At 43.3% G+C, this 21,717-nt stretch overlaps 3 protein-coding genes and 1 long non-coding RNA gene across 7 annotated transcripts; 2 read left to right on the forward strand and 2 right to left on the reverse strand.

Annotated features, from left to right (window-relative positions):
* Positions 1-804: 804 nt before the first annotated feature.
* Positions 805-10,983, reverse strand: LOC128251712 (RB1-inducible coiled-coil protein 1). Its single transcript, XM_052978832.1, is given in 6 exon segments — positions 805-1,859; positions 2,658-2,757; positions 2,816-3,149; positions 3,429-6,073; positions 6,075-6,500; positions 10,126-10,983. Coding segments are annotated over 5 exon segments (4,074 nt in total). The 5' UTR covers positions 6,282-6,500; positions 10,126-10,983; the 3' UTR covers positions 805-1,071.
* Positions 10,984-11,254: 271 nt separating this feature from the next.
* Positions 11,255-15,349, forward strand: LOC128252120 (A-kinase anchor protein 17A). Of its 3 annotated transcripts, XM_052979617.1 has the most exons (9): positions 11,302-11,348; positions 11,701-11,886; positions 11,950-12,410; positions 12,479-12,736; positions 13,208-13,415; positions 13,854-14,491; positions 14,552-14,611; positions 14,662-14,739; positions 14,822-15,349. In XM_052979617.1, the coding sequence occupies exons 2-9, from the start codon at positions 11,773-11,775 to the stop codon at positions 15,288-15,290; spliced, it is 2,286 nt and encodes a 761-aa protein (XP_052835577.1). In that variant the 5' UTR covers positions 11,302-11,348; positions 11,701-11,772; the 3' UTR covers positions 15,291-15,349. The 3 variants fall into 3 exon arrangements, with proteins under 3 accessions (XP_052835559.1, XP_052835567.1, XP_052835577.1); XM_052979599.1 differs by having other exon boundaries at positions 11,255-11,886; XM_052979607.1 differs by having other exon boundaries at positions 11,255-11,886; positions 14,680-14,739.
* Positions 15,350-15,643: 294 nt separating this feature from the next.
* On the reverse strand, positions 15,644-21,240 carry LOC128252115 (pre-mRNA 3' end processing protein WDR33). Its single transcript, XM_052979585.1, is given in 9 exon segments — positions 15,644-16,888; positions 16,961-17,172; positions 17,234-17,467; positions 18,125-18,251; positions 18,321-18,418; positions 19,502-19,653; positions 19,713-19,982; positions 20,940-21,197; positions 21,199-21,240. Coding segments are annotated over 9 exon segments (2,472 nt in total). The 5' UTR covers positions 21,226-21,240; the 3' UTR covers positions 15,644-15,794.
* On the forward strand, positions 19,989-21,028 carry LOC128252132 (uncharacterized). Of its 2 annotated transcripts, none has more exons than XR_008267282.1 (3): positions 19,989-20,563; positions 20,715-20,823; positions 20,889-21,028. It is a non-coding gene; the product is annotated as an uncharacterized LOC128252132 (long non-coding RNA). The 2 variants fall into 2 exon arrangements; XR_008267283.1 differs by having other exon boundaries at positions 19,989-20,399.
* Positions 21,241-21,717: the final 477 nt, after the last annotated feature.

Genomic DNA, 21,717 nt, shown 5'->3' on the forward strand with positions numbered 1-21,717 from the left:
TGATTTTACACTGTTTTTTTTTTGTAAGCTTGACAATTTTGCGATCCGCTTTTGTTACACCATCGTTTTCACGTTTCCTCATTTAAATTGTTTAAAGTATTTTTAAATATTATTTTTTTTGTTTTTTTTTTTATTTACACTTTGCGTTAAAAAATTATAACGCATAAATCATTTAATGTGTATATATCTATTTTGTTGTTTTAATTTTCAACTGTTTCCTTGTTATTAATAAAGGCATAAATAACTATTCGTCGATTTCCGTTCTTATTTATTTACACAAAGTCGAAAAATCAAAATATCTTAGATTTAAAGAGGGAGAGAGAGTAGAAAGTTTGATTTTTGTGGGTGGCGGGGGAAGAGAGTTGTGTAAGCTGAGCATAAAACTGTGTTTTTGCAGGCTGAGCCCAAAAGATTGTGTGTGTTTGTGTTTTTTTTGTGAGGGTGGGTATGTGTGCAAACTCTTTGTGTTCTAGTCTTTTAAAAATTCCTATAAAAAATATAATTTTGTTTTCCTCATTTCAATTTTACTTGCTACGAAACTAATGTGACTTGGAAATAATTTTCTTGGCACTAAATGAAGCAAAAGATAACACTAAACCGAAAACTACCAATGTAAATATTTTGATTATAAGGTAAATTTTTTAAAGTACATTATTTTTATTTTAAATAAAAATTTGAAAATCCTAGCTTGTGTTTGTATGTCGGTTTGGTTGTGTTTGAAGGGGTTGTGTTAAGGCCCGCATTCAAATTTGATAAGATTATATCATTATGTAGACATAGACTACATTAGAACATTTGTTTTCAGTTTCTTTTTGAATATATATTCTGCACTTGGTAAACTTTAAATTAGTTAAGTATATAACTTTTCACATTGCTGTTGCTGTTGCTGTTACTGTTGTTTGTTGTTGGTTTTTGTTGGTGTTGCTGTGTCGGTGTTGGCCCTGTGGCTTTTATTTAAGGGGTTTTGTTTGCTTGTTTGCTGCGGTTCCTACATAGAGTAAAAGTTTTAGCCTAGATACACACTCCAATTATGTATATATGTAGTTATATGTTACTCCCAATTGTCGTACACTATTCGGAAATGGGAAAATCATCGGCGTCGCCATCATCCTTGCCCTCGAGCGATCGGTACTCGTCGGAGTCCTCGCTTATGGCAGCCGCACCAATGGACATTGGTAGCATGGGGGCTGTGCTGATAATCGGCTCCGCACCGATGCTGGTCAGGATGCTAGCACTTGTAGTGGTTGAAACAGTGGATGTTGCTATGGGGTTGGGGGGCACATAGATGGTAATGGTTTCCGGTTCCGGATTTTCCGGTTGGATTGTTTTATTTGGACTTAATTCAGCCACAGGCGCTGCAATCTCCACCTCAACGTGTGGCTCTTGTTCCTGTCGCAATTGATGTGGTTGTTGTGTTAGGGGTTGTGTAATTATATCAGCAGAGGCCAACAGTAGATCCAATTTAAGTTTGCTCGATGCCGTTGGCTGCTCTGTTATCACAGACTGTGCTTGAGTTGCTGCAGTCGCTGCAGTTGTCGTCGGCTCTCCCGCTACCGCTGCTGTAGTTGTTGCACTTGCTGGTGATGCCGCTGCTGCTGCTGCTGCTGTTGATGTTGCTAATGTAACAGCAGTTGTTGTCGCCAGCACTACGCCTCCAGCAGCATGCAACTCATCCTCCTCGCTGACGCTTATATAGCGACAGCGCTCGCTGAGCAACGAAGCTGACTCGTCATCCTCTTCATTCACGCTCGTAATGCTCACCGTGCGCTGCTTGAAGCTCTGGTAGAGCACTGTGCTGCTGCTGGGAGCGTCGATGACATCTCTGGGCGATGCAGCGGCTACTGCGGCGGATGAGCTGGCTAAAAAAAATAAAATTTAACTTAGTTTTTTGCACACTCTTAGGAGTTCATTATGACGCCGTTAAAATTTAGAATGATGCGACATTTGTTAATGTCCCACCAGTTCAATAGTGAGTGCTAGCACACAAAAGGTTATTCAATAATTTATTTAAGTACATAATCGAAGTTAAAAAAAAGTTTTTCATAACTTTCATCACAGTTGCTCTCCCTGGGGATCTTCAAAGTTTTTAACTTCGATTTATGTATTATAAAATTTTGTTTTTTTAGTTTAATAAAGACAAGTAACTTGATAGTTTTATTATTTTATGTATTATTGTTTACTGGCTTTTTTAGTGTGCTGAATTTAAATCTGGCCACAAAAAAGGTCCTCCTTGACATTGTTTTTAGAAAGTTGAAAAGTAAAATTTGTACACATTGTTGAAATTGAAAAACAAAAAAAAAACGGATACTAACAAGATGACCTAAGTCCTTTGGTTTTTTATAAATCTAAAGCTTTAGTTGAGTTAGAACAAAATGTAGACCATACATTTTCTTAAACAACATTGCTACGGGAAATAACTTTTCGTTAATGTTAAAAATTAAGGGTCGACTTTTGAGGCACAATGCTGTTTGTAATTGAACGCAAGATAAAACAAATCTGAGCACTTTATCATGTCTTTGCCATGCCAAAATAAAGTAAACTAATTAATACTCTCCCAAATACATTATTTTAAGATCGCCTCATCATTTAATTGTCATATGAACACAAACAAGTAGTACCGAACTATGGATGAAACACTTTCTCCACCTTCTACTTACACTCTAAGCGCTCCCGCCGCGAAGCATTTCGAGAGGGCAACGGGGCCAGCTTAATGCGATAGAACTTGGAGCCCCTGCTGACGCGATAGCGATTATCATCCTGCAAAGAAGTCACAATGGTAAGTAGTCATGCCAAAAAAATATATGTATGCGCTCACCTTTCGCGCCTGGCAGTACTCCTTGTCGATGACTCGACCTATGGCGTAGTAGGGCAGCGGGATCTGATTCAGTTCCACAACTGTCAGCGAGGGTTCCAATGCCGGAGTCGGTGTGGCCGGAGCCGTCAGCTGCAGACCAGCCAGGCTGTCGGCGTGGACAAAGTACAGGGTGAGCGAGTCCTGGACGACCATAAATTGCGCATGACGCATGCTCCACACCACAAAGACGAGATCGCCTCGCGCACATCCCTCCAAGGCGATGGCCCGGTGACTGGAACTGACGCTGGACTTGGAGCGGGTCAAGGTGCCACCCACATTCAGATCGTAGGCAGAGCTGTGGGCAAAAAAGCTATTCGTTAGCATTCGTCTAACCAGAAAGCCAAAAAAAAAAAAAGTTTAAAAAAAAATAAAAAAAATTAATGAATTATTTTAAGTAACCAGACACAGGCATGTGCCGTAATGTATTGTTTTTTTTACTGTTGTACTTGTTCATTACCTTACTGGTACAGACAGTAATAAAATAAATTTAACAAAATACTTTTTATCCGACCTTTACAATCTTTCGAAAATTTAAAATATATTTTTAATTATATACAATTAAATACTTTCTTACCTCCTCATGGCTGCCACGCTGGTCTCCATTTCTTGGCGCCGGCTCTTCTCCTGGCTGAGCTCCTCCTCCAGCCGGCACTTGTCCTTGTTTAGATAGTCAATTTTCTCCTTGAGCCAGCTGTTGCCGTCCTCGTTGGTTATCATCTCCAAACGGGTTTTTAACTGATACGACTCTTGGGTAAGGATCTTGTTCTGCTCACGCAGCTGATCCAACTGCCGCTCCTTGTCGGCTAGCATGTCCTTCAATATGCCCACGTTGGCCATCACAGATTCAGAGTTCAGGGGCAGGAGGCGCGACTGCCACAGCGATCGCTCCGAATCAACGGCCTCGCTAATGGCGCGCTCCCTTTGGATCAGTAGTTCCTGGCGCTGCTGGGCCAGCAGGTGGTCGATATCCACGCCAGTGTTTGCGCTGGCCACGCTAGCACTGCTCGTCGGCCGCTCCAGTTTTTCAAGACTGCTGTCCGAGGGCGAACGCTCCATGGAGGTCATCAACTTGAAGCGGCAGCGAAGGGACTCCAGTTCCGTTTTGTGCTCGTGGATGAGTTGCTCCCGGGCCTGGGCCACAGCCGACTGCTTCTCCTGCTCCGCAAGCTGCAGTTTCAGGCGCATCTCCTCCAACTGCTCCTGGGATTTCCGCTCGCTTGCCTCACACTGCATTTGGAGCACATTGCACTTATCCCGCAAGAGATGTAGCTCGGATTGGAGCTCATCCTGGTAGTTAGCAGCGTCACTGCGAAAGATGCCCAAATTTGAGCGAGCTTCGTGAAGGCAGGCTCTGGCCAACTTAGACATCTTTTCCATGTCACTACGCATTTTCTGCAGACTGCCAGCGTTCTCTTCTGTCAGGGTGCCAGCACTGAGCATAAGCAGGTCTTCGGTGGCAGTGCTCCGTGCTACTTGCTCCACCAAGCTGGTAGAGGTGGACGTGGCCACACACTTGGATGTGGTGCTGAGCTTTTCGAACTCAGTTTCCGTATCCGTTTCGCAATCGGAGGCAGCTGTCTGTGCCTGCAGCTCGGCCAAGCGAGGAGCCATCAATGGGGTATCTTGCTCCTGTTCTTGATCCTGTTCTCCATCTTTGCCCGAGCGGAGGACGAAGAAGTCTATCACAGGTTTCATATCGGGCAACTGCAGCTGTCCGGCCAGTTCCGGCAGCTGCGAGGAGAGCAGTTCCATGTCCGACCTGCTCAGGGGAGGGAGTCGCGTGTCAAAGCTCAAAGGGTGCTCATTCGCAAAAGCTGGAGGCATGTCACCCATGCCAGGAAACAGAATATTGAGAAAATGGCCTTCAAAGCTCGCATTGAATTCCTTCCTTCGGCGCAACTCCTCGCCGTGGATGCGATCGAAATCGAGAGAAAGTCGAGTGGCCCACTGCCGGAACTCGTCCGAAAAAATCTTTCGGCGCACTACCTCCGCCACGGCTGCCACATAAATGCTTGGCGCCCGGTGGATCTGCTCGATGATGCTGATGTGACGCTCGGCCCGCCGCAAGCAGCGATGATTGAACAGCAACCGATTGTCGAACTCACTCATTCCATTCTCGATCCACACGATCCGACGCAGACGTGTGTGCAGATTCCAGCCCAGCTCGTCCTTGGAATTGGCTATGCAGCGACAGTACTCGCGGATCTTCGTGTGATTCTCCAGCATCACCTGCAGCTGTGAGCGATGGGAGAGGCAGAGATCCGGCAGGACGGAATTGTCACGCAAATTCTGAGCCCGCGCCTCGTTCTGCTGCAGCGCAAGAGCCTGCTCTTTTTGCTCCTGCACCATCTTCTTTATTCGGAACTTGAACTCTTCCAGCTTGCAAAGACGGTCGCCAAGGCCCTTGATCTCCTTGACGTCGCCTTGGTTGGCCATCTTGATGATCTGTTTAACCTCCTCCTTCAGCTTCTCGTAGATGTCCGCACTGAAGATGTCCAAACCCTGGATGCACTCATCCGACATTAGTTGCAGGGCACTGTGGTTACCCTTAGAACTGATCCACTGCAGCAGGTTAAGGTTGTGGCGACGGGCCAGCGAACTGCTGCTGGTCGAGGTCTGGGAAACTCGCTCCTGCTGGTCACCAGAATCAGCTTCCGCCTCGTCGCCCATCTTGAGCTTCTTATTGGGGGAGTCCGCTTGCGAGGATTCAGTGAGACCCTGCTGCTGCTGTGTCGGCTGTTGCTGCGCGGTAAACACATCGTCGTTCTCCAACAGCTCGTCAAAGCCATGAAAATCGGCCTCGGCCAGGGACATAAGGGCCGGGAGTATGGGAATCCTGCCCAGCTGCTTGAGATCATCGGCAAAGTTGCGCAAAAGCTCCAGGTAGCTCTCGCGCTTCTGAAGATGCCGATCGAAAGAGGAGCAGAAGTTGACGAAGCGCTCGCGAAACTCGTTCGTCAGATCCTCCATATTGGCCACCACCGCCGACCAGCCTTGCTGCTGAAGGTGCTGCTCGTGGACCAGACGCTCGCACAGATCCTCCTCCTTCCTGGCGAGCTCTCGCATATGCTGCGCAAGCTGTGCCCGTTGGCGCACAGTTTCCAGAGCCGCTGGCAGCCGATGGCTCTCCTCCACCTGGCGACGCAGCTCGGCGTCAGCATCCGAGTTGGATATCGTGGGCGCCGGGCGCTCGTCCCCCGTGAGGAACATGTAGATAGGGATTAGTGTCGGTGCCTGCCGAATAGCACGACACTTGGGTGGAGTGCGTTAGCATCTCGCCGCCGCTCACCAGCAGCACTATGTTGGCGGCCGGGATGTTGTGCAGCTTCTGAATCGTCTCCTTCAGGTGCTCCACCGATTGCAGGGCTACGTTCATGTCGAAGCTCAGCATGCGACCGACGTCCACGTGAAAAACGTACAGCATCATGGATTTGTTGATGATCCCGCTGTGTCCTCGACTTGGATCCCGCTTCCTGGAGGGGATACTCCCGATTCTCCCGCTCCCACTCCCGGACCTCCTCCTCCTCCCCCTTTTGATCCTGTCGTCTCACTTATGGTTTGGCAGTGCTTCAGACGATTTATTGGTGTTCCCTCATTGGTACGTGTGCTTGTAATTATGGTTGTACTTGTGTGTGTGAATGTTAAGCTGTAAGATAGAAGATACAAGACAAAAGAGACAAAGAGAATCGGTAAGTAAATATTCTTTTATCTGTGATGCGCATATAACTTATTTAAAACCAGCTATCATTCAGCTATATATTTCAGTATTTAGTTTTATCGAAGCAACCACTATTTCTAAATTAGATAAATTGATGTCACTAAAACAGATTTACAGATTTTCTCAACTTAAATGAACTGGTGTCTACGACCATACATCCATTTATATTGTTTTGTTGTTTTCACGAACAAAACTGTTTTGAAGGAAACACATTTTTGCTCGTAGGAATCTACGTCGCACAGTTAGAGTTGTTTACCATATTAAAAACTTAAAAACTCTATGCGTGTGATATTGTGCTTCGTTTAATTGACGGATAGTACATAGTTTTTTTCATGTGTTTGAAATAAATAACGAAATTGTGCTCGTTAACAAGTAATAAAAAATTAAAACAATTTAAAGCCGACTGATTTGATTATATCCAAAAAAACACATTGCTTTACAACAATTAAACCCACTGGTAAGATTAGCTCAACTATTTTTAAGCCATTGGTTGGATCACTGTCGCTCTTCAACAGCTGTTAGACAGACTGTCGCAGTGTTTGTTTGCTCTCTTTGTGTCGTCAGAGGGACAAAGAGAGGCGTAGCGTGGGGGCGGTTCGAATGTTAATGACTAACTGGCCCATTTCCGAGTCGCAATAAAAAATAGAAGCGCGAGCATGTGCACAGACGCTTATTCAATTTTATTTTTATAATTTTGTTTACAGTTTAGTCTCACAGACGGCTTTAGGCGATAAGGCGCAAACCAGGGAAAGCGGAAAAGCGGAAAGAGCCAGGCTCCACAATTAGCACACGCGCACTCTGTATTCCCCCACGCTACTTATTTTGCGGCCCGTAAACAGCAGCAACTAGAACAACAACAGCATGGAACGTGTTATCAACGCACCTTGATTTTAACACGTCTAGACTAGCGGGTGGCTCGAAAACAAATGAGCGTAGACAACATCGAGACGCGAAGAGGATTGTTGAGCGGTGAGAGAGAGAGCGCCGCACGTGTGGTGCGATCGAACCCACTCACAGAGAGGCCAATTCAGCTATTTAATAGACGGATTTGGCTAGTTTCAATATTTTGTGTCTGCCATATTACCTAGCTCTATTTCTCGGTGAAAAACAAAAGTGGAAACGGCGTTAAGGCAGGAAAATATAGTTGACAAACCTTCAAAACAGAGTGCAATTTAAAGCCGTTGATTCAATTCTTTAACTTAGTTTTTACTCAACATCATTTATCAACAAAATGTATAGTTTTGTAAAAAATGAAATATGTATTTAGAGCCATAAATTATGTACGCTTGTTGCGTTAGAAAATACAATATATATAAAAATTGATAAACCAGAATATAATAGCTATTTTTCGGAATCGAGAGTTGACAGCACTGATTACTCAGCGTGCTAATGGGAGAGGAATGAAGAGAGAGAGCAAGCATTGCTTGCTGCGCATGTGTCAATGCCAACGGCAACGTCAACAGCGACGCCGACGCACCAGCGTTTACCTGACTTCGTGGTCCTTTTTTTTACCTAAGAGAATTTCATCATTTCGTAAAACCAAACTTGTAAATTTTCAAGACCTTGGATATTACCGATGTTTTTCTATAAATTTTCCATAGCTAGCGGACACGTGTAATGGTATGCCGATTTTATAACTGATGAAATACCAGGAACAATTACCTCAGGAGCATCTGCAATACGAGGGGAAAATGCCAGGTACTTTAAAGCAAATTGATGAAATAACCGTCGGAACTGATAAAGAGAAAGCAATAACCGACCGATTAATCACCAATGACATGCCAGAGTGCAATAATCTCGTGCCCCTCAACTTCGGGCCTCTCCCCACCAGCTTACATAAATAGAAACACGTTAGCCAGCGGCCCAAAACTGATAAGATCTAATCAGCAGGGTGGTTAAACCGAATGTATCTATATCTGGTAAACTGTATCTATGTTGCACTTCTGGGGTAAGTGTCAAAATAAGCGTAATAAAAGGGAATCTCCAAAAATCAGATTGACACCTGAATTGGTTTTGTTCCCCTTTATTTACCGAATTTATATACCAACTCGAATAAGATATACATAGAACTTAAATAAGTATATACTTTTTTTTAATAAAAAAGGAAAATATTAATGCTAAGAAACAGCGAATCGTGTAATAAGATACTAAGATAAGCTTCTTTCTGTAACATTAATTTGAGTATATTAGATACATTTTGGCAGATTCGAAGAGTTATTCAAAAACAACAAATCAAATGTTTTTTAAAGAAATCGGAAAATTGTCGTTTACATAGAAGTTAGGTAAAGATAATAATTAATTTACATATTACACAGAGCCTATTTAATCAATTTGTAATATATATTTAAAATAATTGAAAGTGTCGATTAAACATTATTAACAAAAGAAATTTTAATGTTGTCTTGCTCAAAATGATACTTATTTGTTCTGTTTCTTGTGAAACAGATTTTATTTATTGTTCATACACAATATAAAAAAAAACCTGCTGACCTATGTACATTTGTATATCTATGTACTTTTGTATAACTGTTCTATCCATACAACGTTAGAATGGTTACTGTAGTGCCACCAAGGTAATGTATAGTCACAATAGTGAACATAAATTAGCGGATCTTTGGTCAGAGGGCGATTCTAGGTGACGTCATGGTGCCCAATAGCGGATTTGAAAGCGGAGAAAGAGGGCAGAAAACCCTGAACCAAAACCAAGTAAACTGAACTCCTCTGCCGCGGCCAACTGATTACAGAGCGTCGTCAGCGCAGTCAGAGTTTATCAGCTCTCTCTTTTTTTTTTCGTTGTAGGGGGCAGGAAAAAGCACTTTCTCGCAGGGAGAGGGATAACGAGCGGCTGCCAGGGAGGCAACTAACTGCAATTAATGGTTAATGCCACTCTTGTTTGTCCCCAGTACTTCATTTATATGTATCTGCATCCAGAACTGTTAAGTGGTAACAAATCCATGACTCACACACAACTCGAACTGCAGTGCAAACAAGTTAAGCCAAAAAGCGAAAAAAAAAACACAAGAAGCGAGACGTAAACAGCAGATAAATAAAAATCAACTGAAAATCTGTAGTAGAGTAAAAACACACGATCAGCTGGTTGGCTGCATTTTATCGATATTTGACACTCCGAGTCAAGCTGCAACTTATTCTCAATTTCTCTTTGCCACGCTTCTTCTTCTCTCCTTCCTGTTCTCACTCAGCTGTTGTTTTGTTTTATTGCCTTGTATTTGCACTCTGGTGCAGTTAACAGGAAAAAGCTCCGGAATGACGAACAAATGCACACAGGCACCGAGTTATTCTTGTAAAATATGTAAATTATGGCAATTAATTGCAATTTGGCTCAAACGGACTCACACAACAATGCGCGAGGGTAGCTGACGTTCAAAAAAAAGAAAATGGCAGCAGGTGTAGTTGCATTTGGTACAAGGGGAAACAGGGGGGGTGGAAAGCGGGTGGAATTTATGCAGGTAAAAGGGCGTCGTCAGGAGCGCTTGTATTGGTGCATAAAACTATAACTAACGGTTAATTAAAACCATGCCCCACTCACACTCACCTTATAATCTTTAATCAATTTTCACAATGGTGAGCCAGTGTGTGTGTGTGCCAGTGTTATTGTTGTCTGTTGTTGTGTTCGTGTGTTTTGGTTTTAATCAATTGTAAATGGGCACGAACACACAAGCGCTGCAAATTATTTTACATCAGCTGTGGCTGTGTCTGTATCTAGGTGTGTGTGTCTGTTTGTGTTTTTATTTGCAACAGCAACAACAACAACGAATGCTCTTCCTCTTTATTTTCGATAGTCTGCTGCTCCCTCTCTCAGTGTTGTTTTATTTTCCCCTTTGCCTTCTTCGCTTCTCTTATTTATTTTGTATGCTATGCTTCTTCTTACGCCTGCTTATTACTTATTACTTTAAAAGCTATTTTCGTTGCGTATCAAATGTGCAAGTGTGTAAAAACCGTTTACTTGAGTTTCCCTAGTCTCAGTGTCCATCAATATGTTCGAGCAAAGAAATATTTTCCATATAATTCAGGCTGTTTTCGTTTTTCTCCCCTTCCTTCAGTTCTCTTTCGCTGTTTGCTTCCCTTTCCTTAATCTATTTCTTTGTCTATCACAATTGCGTTGTTGTTGCTGCTGCTGTGGGTGTTGTTGTTGCTGGTGCTGCTTGCTTATGCTTTCTGTTTTCTGCTGCTTGTTGTTGTTGGCAGTTTTACTTTTCGCGTTAGTTTTTGGCCATTTACACGAAGCGACACGGGAGCCTTTTGGGTTTTTGGAGTGGCACAATTTCACTCGCGCATATTTTTGCTTTGCTTAGATTTCTAATTAAATTAAATGGTATAAAAATGAAATAACGCACTTCGTTCTCACTTTTTGTCTTTGCTTATGCCTCGCGATGTGAGAATGACAACAGATTTTCAAGTCGATATCGATAAGAAAACTAGAGAGGATACGTGACTCAATGAGTACGAACTGTGATTTCAAGAGCCGAGTTCCACTGGCACAATTTTTTTCATATGAAGTTTTTTACAGGAGTAATGGTTCCAGTGGAATGCTGCAATATAAAAAGCTAATACATTTTTTAAACCATTAATAAGGTGTTATTATTATCATTTATATGTATATTTTAAGACTTGTATTTATCATTCAAAATAAAAAATATCTGTTTCTAGCTAGTGAAAAATGTTATCGAACGTCTGCCATCTCTAGCGAAAAGTGCAAATAAAATAATCCGAAAAAATTTTCTTTTTAGCAAATAGTGCAGCAAACACACACAAAAAGTCACAGATTTATTATACTTATGTAGCAATTTACGGGATCGTAGGTTAAGGTGGCCCAAAATCCCAAAAACGCAGATACGGACGCCCAAAAAACAGAATTTTCCCTCTTTCAGACACAATCGCCAACAAACACACTCATGAAACACATTAACAAGGGGCACGGGCGGCATTTTTCTTTTGCATTTTCCTGGGCGCTCTTTTGAGATTACACCTTAGTTTCTAGGTCTAGGTTTAGTTTGTTTACTGGTAAAAGAAACACAAATATTACTTTCTGTATTTTGCCTCATTACATTGTACTGTGTCGAATCCAAAAATCGAAAAACCACACCTTTTCCAAATGACCAACATCCAGAGCATAGAAAATGTGGCGGACTGCACGCCTCTTTACCTGCCGCACAGCTTGTATCTCAAGCCGCTGGCCAAAATGCAAATCTCCGTGTCGCTGCCGTCGATCAAGTCCGGCAAATCCGTATCCAACCTGGAGATAATGGACAAACTGGGCGCCGAACTCAAACCGGACAAGTTTCTGCTGCTCAGAGTAAGTGTTCAATTAAATATTTGGCAACAATCCACTTATACTCGTACCCGTACTCGCCATCAGGTCTCCAAGAGCACAGTAAACACCATCCGATTGGAAGCCGAGCTGGATGAGCGCAAACGTCTCCGACCGGCCATCGAACGCCTGGACGGGATCTCTCTGCGCATCTCCGGCTTCAGTGAATCGTTCCGAGTGCGATGCACAGAGCATAAGGATGAATTTCCAACGCGACACGACTGGGATTCCTACTTCCGGGATGCACGAAATATGGACGAAATGAAGGCGGGCGAACGACCGGACACAATTCACCTGAGCCACCTGCCAATGCGCTGGTTCTGCCCGCGGCACTCGGAGCACGAAGAGCACGTCAAGCCCAGCGAGAGCATATTCAAGCGTATCTTCGAGAAGTACGGACGCGTCAAGATGGTGGACATCCCCATCTGTGATCCGTACCGAAAAAGCATGCAGGCGGACATCAACGGCATGCGAACGTTCAGTTTCGAGCAGGATGTTCTCTTCGAAGCGTATGTTTAAAACTTTCAATTAACTACCTTATAGGTATAATTCGAATTGTTTTACATTGTTTTTGCAGATATGTCCAGTTCGAGGAGTACTCCAGCTTTGTGCGTGCCATGGACGAGTTCAGGGGCACTAAGTTGGTCCGAAAGTTCGTGGACAAAACCCAGGCCATTAACATTTGTGTCAATTTCGACAAGCATAAGCACCTCAGCGACTCACACGTGCAGCGCCGAGAACGCATGAGGAAGAAGTGCATCGCGAAAGCCCAAGCCGAGGACGAGGAGCGGGAAAAGCTGAAAAAGCAACAGGAAGAACAACTGGAACGCGAAAGGTTTGATAATTGTTTTGGGCCGGTAACCGAAAACAGTAACCATATAGCAATTTCGGACCAGATTTTGAAACGCATAAATGAATTACATTAGGTTTTATTTTTAAGAGTTATTCAAAATTTCTAAACCAGAACTAAAGTTTAATTTTGTATAAACGATTTAAGTTTTTTTTTAATTTTGTACCTTACTTTTTGGTTTGTGCCATGTAAGTAATGAAACCAAAATATTCTTAAAGGATAATTTACACCGAAATATCGCGTTTGCCTTTGCCTGCTACTTTGCTTGCTGTTTTCATATTTGGTCATTTCACATTTATATCTTTATGCTTCTCACCTGGCGGCCGCTGGGCGAGGCGAGCCTTTAGCCAACCGTTCTCTGTATCTTCTAGACGAACAGTTAACAAATATTTATTATGCATAACAAATATATCAAAAGCAAAACAAAAACCCGCAAAATTGCAACAAAAATTACAGGCAAAAACAAGAAGAGTTGAAAATAGCGGAAGCGGAAAAGCAGCGTGAACGCGAAGAAAAGCGGAAAGAAAAGCATCTAAAAAAGATTCAGGAGCGCGGCCAGGTGGAGATCTCGCAAAAAATACGCATCGAGGAGCGCAAGCTGATGATAGCACAACGCAAGCTGGAGAGCATTCGCACCTTAGAAAAGCTATTCGAGCGGATACAGGTAATCAATATTTATTATAATAAATGTAACTTTAGTAGATAAATGTCTTAAACATTTTCATTATATAAGGCATACATACAGTTCTTGAGGACTAATTATCGCCATAAGTATGTCAGCTCTTTTTAAAACCACAATGAAGAACTAATTAAAATAATTCTTTATTGAAATTTAAAATGTTTTAATTAATTTGTTGAGCATGGAAACAGTGTATTTTGTATATATCTGAGCAAATTGTACTTGCCAACATTTTTCTAGACCTGGATTAGGGTACCTAAAATGCATCATACAGGCTTAAACCGTTTTTAAAATTTAATGATAAACTAAAATTAGTTTTGAATACTTTTCCAAGCTCAAACATAATTTTTTTTACAATTTAGTTGTTAAAACTTCCAACAAATACCTGTAGGAAAATGTTTAATTTTATAAACTCCATTACAGCTGAAACAAAAGGACAAAAACCGACGGGCTATGCAAGATGAAGTTAAAGATATCCAACGTGGGAGACTCGTGGAAAAGTACAAGGCTGCTACAGAAAAGCTTGTCTGTGATCAGCGCAAAATCGTCCAGGACATCAAAAGCAATACTCCACTAATGGGACTCCTGAAGAGCAAATCCAAAAACAGTGCTGTGCCAATGGACGCAAGCAGCGATGACGATGGGTCGGCAAGTAAAAGACACAAGATGGGCAATGGCACTGTGGACTCCAAGGCGGCGATTCCCGGCGACGGCCATCCAACATTGAACCCGTTAAAAGCAGTGGCCGCAATGGCCGCTGGCGCTGTGCCAGGAGCCGGTCCCTACAGTGCCGAGGCGGCTAGCGAATGGATGCAGTCCCTCTCCATGTTCGGATACGGCCTGCCAGGAGTGTTTCCCGGAGCACTGTATCGTCCGCCCGCTCCGTTTCCCGTCTCCAGCAATTATCGCGGCTTTGCTCCGCGTCCCCGCGGCCGGGGAAGGGGTCGTGGCATGGGGATAAGAGGCAGTCGTTCCGGATATGACTCCTATTACAACTCAAAGCACGATCGCTACGGGGACGAAGGCGATAATGGCTACTACCACAGGTCATCGCGGGGAAGGTAAGAATCGAGTCATTAGGGTATTGTCATTTTAATAATCTAATATTTTTCTATATTCAGAAACCGCTCGCGCTCTTCATCTTCGTATTCAAGGAGTCGAAGTCGTTCACGGGGACGTCGGTAAGTGATGCATAGATTTCGACTAGAATGTTCTATAAAAAAAAGTATAGGATTGTTTGTCGTTCCAGGCGCTCAAAGTCACGCAGTCGCTCTCACTATCGAAAGTCATCTTACTCATCAAGATCCAGGTAAATAATGAAATTTATTTTAATTTTTTATTTTTTGGCTGCTAATATAGACACATAATTACGAACTTTAAACATTTTGCAGGCGAAGCCACAGCAGATCATCGCGCAGCCGCAGTAAGACGCCATCCCAGCGCAAGAACCGCAAGCTGGCATCCACGCGCCGATCCCGATCCACCAGCTATTCTCGGTCGCGTTCCCGCTCCCATTCTCGCAGACGCTCCAGTTCGCGCCGCGATCACCGGACCCGCCATCGCAGCAGTCGTAGTCACAGCAAAAGTCGCAGCCACACACCAAAGGACGTGAAGCTGGAGACGGAGAAGCTGGTGGCCTCTGCCGAGAAAATACAGCGCACCATCGAACAGCACACCAAGGATCGGATGCGCGAGGAGGAGCGAGAAATCAGGGAGAACTTCAGACAGCCGCGCACCAACAGCCACCATAGCCACCACAGCAACCACATGGACGCCCAACCGGCAGAGGAGACCGACGAAAGACGAGGCAGCAGCAGCAGCAGCAAGCGCGGCAGTCGCCGCAATTCACTGGCTGCCTGAAATATATTTACTAGTTTAGCTGTTAGTGAGAGTTTCGAAAATAAAGATATCAAAGTTGTTCCAAATGAATCCACTTCAGTTTTCCCAAACCGAATGAGTTTAAGCTAACTTAATCGTCAAAGTACCATAGTTTTTAATCTAGTGAAAAGTTAAAACCACATTTTTATAGTAACTGCCGTATCATAGCCTCAAGCCACTGTGTAGTTTTTGTTATGCTTTTTTTTTTTGGCTTTAAGTTGGCCGGTAAAGAAAATTCTTAAAGTTGTCCACGAACAATCGAAAATCAGTCAATCCCACGGATAAAAGTTAACACTTAAAACATTTCCCAATAAGTAAATCACACAATATATGTATACTATGTTACAATCTGATTTTCTTTTCGTTAAAACAATATAAATCGATTTTAGCATTAAAAAGCAAGGGTTGCAAAAGAGATTGAGTCAACGACATAGAAATGGCTTAAACTGAAGAATGTGTAAATAGGGTGTGTTGGTGGGGTGGCGGTTAGTAGCGCCTGTTGTTGTTGCGTCCGCGATTTCTGCCACCGCCTCCTCCGCCACCTCCACCACCACCTCCTCCGCCACCACCAGAGCCGGAATTATTGTTGCCACGCCGACGACGCTGGCCACCACCTCCTCCGTTATTCCCGCTCTTTTGGAAGTCTCGGTCGCGGTCGTTGAAGCCATCTGCGCCATTGTTGCCAAAACCATTTGGCGCATTGCCACCGGAATTGCCATTGTTCGACCAGGGGGCGTTGGAAGCCCAGGGATTGGGTCTGCCCCCCGATTGGTCCCTCTCGCGTTCACGGCCGCGATCCCGATCGCCCTGCCTCTCCCTGTCGCGGTCACCGTCTCGTTCCCGTTCCCGTTCGCGCTCCCTTTCCCTCTGCTCTAGTGGCGGTTCGTCCACGAACTCCGTGTTGGGCTGCTGGGCTTTCGCCGTGACCAGCGATTGCACAAAAGGCTTCTTGAGTTGCAACAGTTCTCGGACGCAGACTAGCTGAGCGTTGTGCTGGCGCGGCTCGAAGCGGGACTTCTTGGTGGGCGGTGAAACCACCTCGCCACGTGCCTCTACCGTGGGCGAAACGGATCGCGAGCGCTCCCGCACTGGAACCACGTCATTGAGCTCTTCCAGCTTTCCGGCATCGATGTACTTGTTGAGGAACTCGGTGCCCTGGCGAATGGCAGCCATCAGTCTGGAGTCCGGATGGACGCGAATGAATCGATTGTACACCAGCACCCCAACAATTGTCTGGGGATCGAGGCCATTGAGCATGCCGCTGGCCAGGATGCCCTCCATGGTGTTCTCGCTGATCTGCTGGTGGTTCAGTCCGCTCGTCGAGTCCTTGGCCTCGCGGGCGGCCAGTTCGTCGTGGATGCTGAGCACACTGGGATCGTCCGCTCGCCGGGGACCAGCCCAGTTCACCTGGAAGTTTCGCGGAATGGGTTTGCTGTAGGGAACCTTCTTCTCCCGGTCGCGGTCATTTAGCGCTCTGCTCGGATCCAAATCCAGGCCAGGAATGAAGCCCTTGTCGGCCGTTAGGCTTTCGGTAAACTCAACCCGGTCCTCGGGACCCATTCCGGGTATGATAGCGTCGTCTGTTTGGAAAGTTGGGCAGATAATAATGTCATCAGAACATTTTACCATATAAAAAGAGCGGCGTAACCTACCATATTCACACTCGTCCAAAGCAGCCAAGCTGGCGGGCAATGTGTTCAGATTATATTTGTCTCTCATCAGATCTCCCGGACGGTTTCTCGTCCAGAACTTGATCGTGTGATCGTTGGAGCCGGAGCACAAAATGTGACCCAGCGGATGCCAGGCCAGCGTCCACACAATGCTGTCATGTGCCGTCTCCACACAGCCAATCTCCTTGTCGGTGCTGCACGAAAAGAAACCCATTGACTCATATAACTTTTAATCATGGATTTCAAAAAACCCACCCAACATTCCAGAACAAAATGGAGCCATCGGAGCCGCCAGAGCAAAATAGACCCTCGTGAATGGGATGCCACGACACTGAGCTGGCCTCCTTCTTGTGGCCACGGAAAACCTGCACCTCCTCCCGCAGGTTGCGAATGTCGAACAGCTTGAGCAGGTGATCCCTGGAGGCGGTGACCAGCCAGTTGCCATTGTCGTTCCATTTCAGATCCATCACGGTGGATTTGTGAGCATGTCTGTTTAAAACAACGTAGAAGATAGTACTTATATTGAAATATTCGGGTTTATCTGAACGTTAAATAAGTTAACAATAAAATACAAAACTTTATTTTGCATTAAAAATGCATTATGTGTATGTTACTAAAGATATGAAAGTGAACTAAGCAACAAACATATAGCTTATTTAAAGTTTAGCTTCTAAAGGGGGTATACCAATTTAACACTTTCTAAAAATCGATTTTTTAGTGGTTTTTAAAATGAAGATTGAAAATTAATTGTTCTTGAAAATAAATTTATCAAAATTTCTGACATCAGAACTCAACAAGTATTGACAGACTTCAAATTAAAAATAAGTGTTGTTAAATGAATATATTTACTATACAATCACTTAGGTTTTTTTTATTATTTTAATGTTGTCAGCTCGCTTACAAAAAACAAACATTTGTGTAACCAAAAAAAATATACTTTTTTTTAGTAGTACACCCTTTTTGATTTTTGATTTCTTTCAAAAATTTTATTAGTACTTTAATAACCTTTTTGAATTTTTTTGTTATAGCCGGATTTAACTCTAAACTATTTTTTTGGCACCTGTGAAGACACCACTAAATTTCTTTAATTTCAATATTGTTGTAAAAAAACCATAAATTTCAAAACATTAAAATTCGGATACTTACAGAGTGGCCAGAGCGATTCCGCTCTTGGGATCCCAGATTTTAATGGGCTGCTGGTTGTCCTTGCTCCCGCTGACGATCATTCCCTTGTGCGGATGCCAGTGCACACACTTGACGTCTGCTCCGTGTCCTAGTAAAAATAAGTTAGAAAGCCCTGGTGGCTCTGTGTTTGGATGATCTGCTAGAATATAGATCTCACCTCGTAGCACTCGCTCCTCCTGGCAGCGCATGAAGTCCCATATCCTCAGAGTTCCGTCGTCGCTGCCGCTAACAAACTTGCTGTCCGTGGGACTGAAACTGCGTTTGGTGAATTGCATTGGAGAATGGTTAGAACATAACAAAACACGAATTGAAAGATGATTATGAGTGAGGACGATGATAGCGATTAATTCATATCACTTCTTTGAAAGTACTAGATGAAAATACTTAATATTGGTTATTCAGGGTCGTCCTGAAACATGGGAAATGCCTAAGCAATCTTTAAGTTTTATGTATTACCATTGTGATTATAATAAATTTAATTGGAAATATATACATTTTAGGCAAAAAATTATTTTCCTTTGTCACAAATGTGTGGTTGAACCAAAAGAAAATATTTAATTTTGGAATGGTAACTAAATAATGGAAAGTCCTTATTAAAAAAAATCACAAAATAAATAGAATTTATTAGTTTAAATATTTTTGTTGAGAAAAGTATATTATTTTAGCACAACTCTTTTTTAATTTTATTTATTTGCGGTAAAATGAGGTGTTGCTGTTGCAAAATTAACTAATATCTCGCAAGACGGATTACCCAATCGCCAAGAATTATCGCCATGCTTGAGAAAGAAAACACTCGAACCCCCGAATTGTGGAACAATCAGTGCAACGCATTGCATTTATTTTATTGTTGATGTTGTGGCCGCGAAAATAAAATTGTGCAGTGGTTTCTTTTTGTTCTTAGTAATTTGCTTTTATTGTCAGCTTTTCGCAGCATTGCATTTATATCATTTCACTTTCAGTGTTTTTATTTCTTTTCATCTTTATTGATTTATCACAGAAGAGTTCGAGGCTTACAACATATTTCAGACTTTTTGTACTAATGGAGATGTTAAAACGTAAGTGGCCAATTGCAGGCTGGAAAATAACGCGAAACTGATAACTGGGTGGCATGTTGCGGATTTGACGGCTTTATTGGTATGTAATTGCAACAGCCTCGAGAGGAACCGATCCACTAAGCTGATCACGAAACAAAAAATACCCAAAACTGCCCAAGCGACCCAAACGAAAGAAACTATGGGAGGAGCAACGCGATTCTGGCTTTGGTTTTGACTTGGTTGGCTTGCGTCACCGGCTACAAAATGGTAAATACAGTCGACAATTACAATTAAATGGCTATACCTTATTCCCCTAATCGCCTCCTTGTGCGCCTGGTACATCTTCACGTTGTTCATGTTGGATTGCCAGTACTTAACATAGCCGCCATGGTCGCCGGTCACCATCCAGCTGTCGTTGTGCGACCACACCATCGTTCGCACCGAAATGTCGTGGGCCTGTTTGACGATACTACCGATTAGTTGTGATCCCACGGGATCTGCCGACGGAAACCCACCTGCAGAATGGTCTCGAAGTTGAAGGTCAGTCCGTTCCAGAGCGTGAACTCGCCAGAACTGGCCCCGGTGACCAAGCGCCTGCCCTCCGGCGTCCAGGCCAGCGTGAAAATGGGACAGCGCATTTTGTTCGTGGCAGTCTTCACAAATCTTGTCGTCACCGCATTAGACGGGTTGTCCAGGTAAGCGGAGGGCGGCAGCATATGGGGCACATAAATGCTGTCAGGCTGCAGGGCCAAGCGGTCCCGATGATCGCGTTGGAAAAGGCGGTTCTGTTGGAAATCATCAAAATTGTATTCTTGTTAATAAAAAGGCGATGAAAATCAATAAAATATAATTCCTTAATTAACTATTCTAAAGATATGCATTTTGGTTTTTAATATTTTGTTTTACTTAATATCGTTTTGCACATAAGATAATAATCAGAGGTGACCTAGAAACGTCTGACAATTGTCAGAATAGGGTTTGTTTACTTCAAGTCTAATAGATTCTTGTAATACTAAAAGTGTTTTGTTATTTGCTATCTTTCTGGTTAAGTCGGTTTTACCAAACTTTTCAAGTCGACTTTGGCATAACTACTGAATCGTCAAAAAATGGATGGTGCATTGGGATTTTAAAGCTCTTAGAAAATTAGTTTGGGTTTTTTAACTAATAGACGGTTGCAAAAAAAAATTAACTGACATTTCATGGTATATGATGGAAGAACCCAAAATTGTCACTGTTGAATTTTCATTTCTTTGTTATTTAAAACTATCAAACTAACTTACAGAAAAATAAATTAAATTATATTCCCTAGTATTTTAAAGAGCGATAAAACAACGTAGACGTAATTGCTGAAGTAAAAAAAAATTGAGTATGCATAGAACAGATTGCAAGCCCCTGACCTATAATTGCTAAAAATTTCTTAAAATGCTTTGTTATTTGTGGTCATATAGATAAGGATTTCCTCCTGCTCGGCGATCATGAAATTTTAATAATCAAACTTTTTTTTTCTCCTTTTATAGGTAGTATTGTCTTCAAGATTTCTTCACTATGCCTATAAATCGAAACTAAAGATATCAACCCATTTAGCAATGGTAAACCAACTTCCTACAGAATAAACTAGATGCCAGTGTAAGTATCTAGCTTAAACTGTGGTTAATAAGTCCCCAAGATCCAAGATCTTGTACATTTCATAGTAGATCTGCGGTGATTGATATTCATAGCCAGAATGGAACCCAATGTATCACCTCCAGAGCCTTAATGATGGACGCGTTGTAGTCCACAGTCTTTCGCATCACACTCTTGCGCAGCCGCTTGCCGTCGAAGTCGTCCTGGGACATCCCGAATGGCCGCTGGAAGCCGCCGGGCATGAAGGGCTTGAACTGGTTGTAGCCGTGCTTGTTGGAACCGTGATGTGGATGGTAGTGGCGGTAGTGCTGGCCGCCCATGTTTGGCGGCGGGAGCGATGTGAAGTTGGTGGCCAGCGCCGAGGGCGCGGTGAGGAGCTTGCGGCGGCGGCTGCGACACGTCCATGGTGGCTGACTGCTAGGCTCCGCGTTTTTCGCGCTTGGCTGCAATGAATTTTCTTCGCCCGCACACAGGCACACACGGTTGTAGGCGTAATGAGCGGGTTAGTTGGCCGTTTTTCACTTTCAGTGCCCTACTTACTCGCTTTCCTAGAGCTCGGGCATGGGTGTAGTGGTGGTTGGTATAATGCTTAGGCTAAGATAAAATAAAACCGATCTAGTCTGCAACTTGTCGCGTTGAAAATTATTAGTAACTTTTGCCGAACAACGCGAATTTTGGGAGTTCACGGCGAAACGCGGACACCAGCGTGTGCCAACTACGATAAATGGCTTAGCATTCAATGTTATCGAGGTCGATGAAAATATTAGGGCGATTCTTGAAAATAACTGTGGTTTTGATTGTTTCTCAATGATTATTGCATTCAAACTTTGATTATAATAATCAATAATCCTCAATAGTACAACAACATTTTTTTTTTCATTAACAGTCTATTAAGGA

Source organism: Drosophila gunungcola, chromosome 3R (assembly GCF_025200985.1).
Source record: "Drosophila gunungcola strain Sukarami chromosome 3R, Dgunungcola_SK_2, whole genome shotgun sequence".
NCBI lineage: Eukaryota > Metazoa > Arthropoda > Insecta > Diptera > Drosophilidae > Drosophila > Drosophila gunungcola.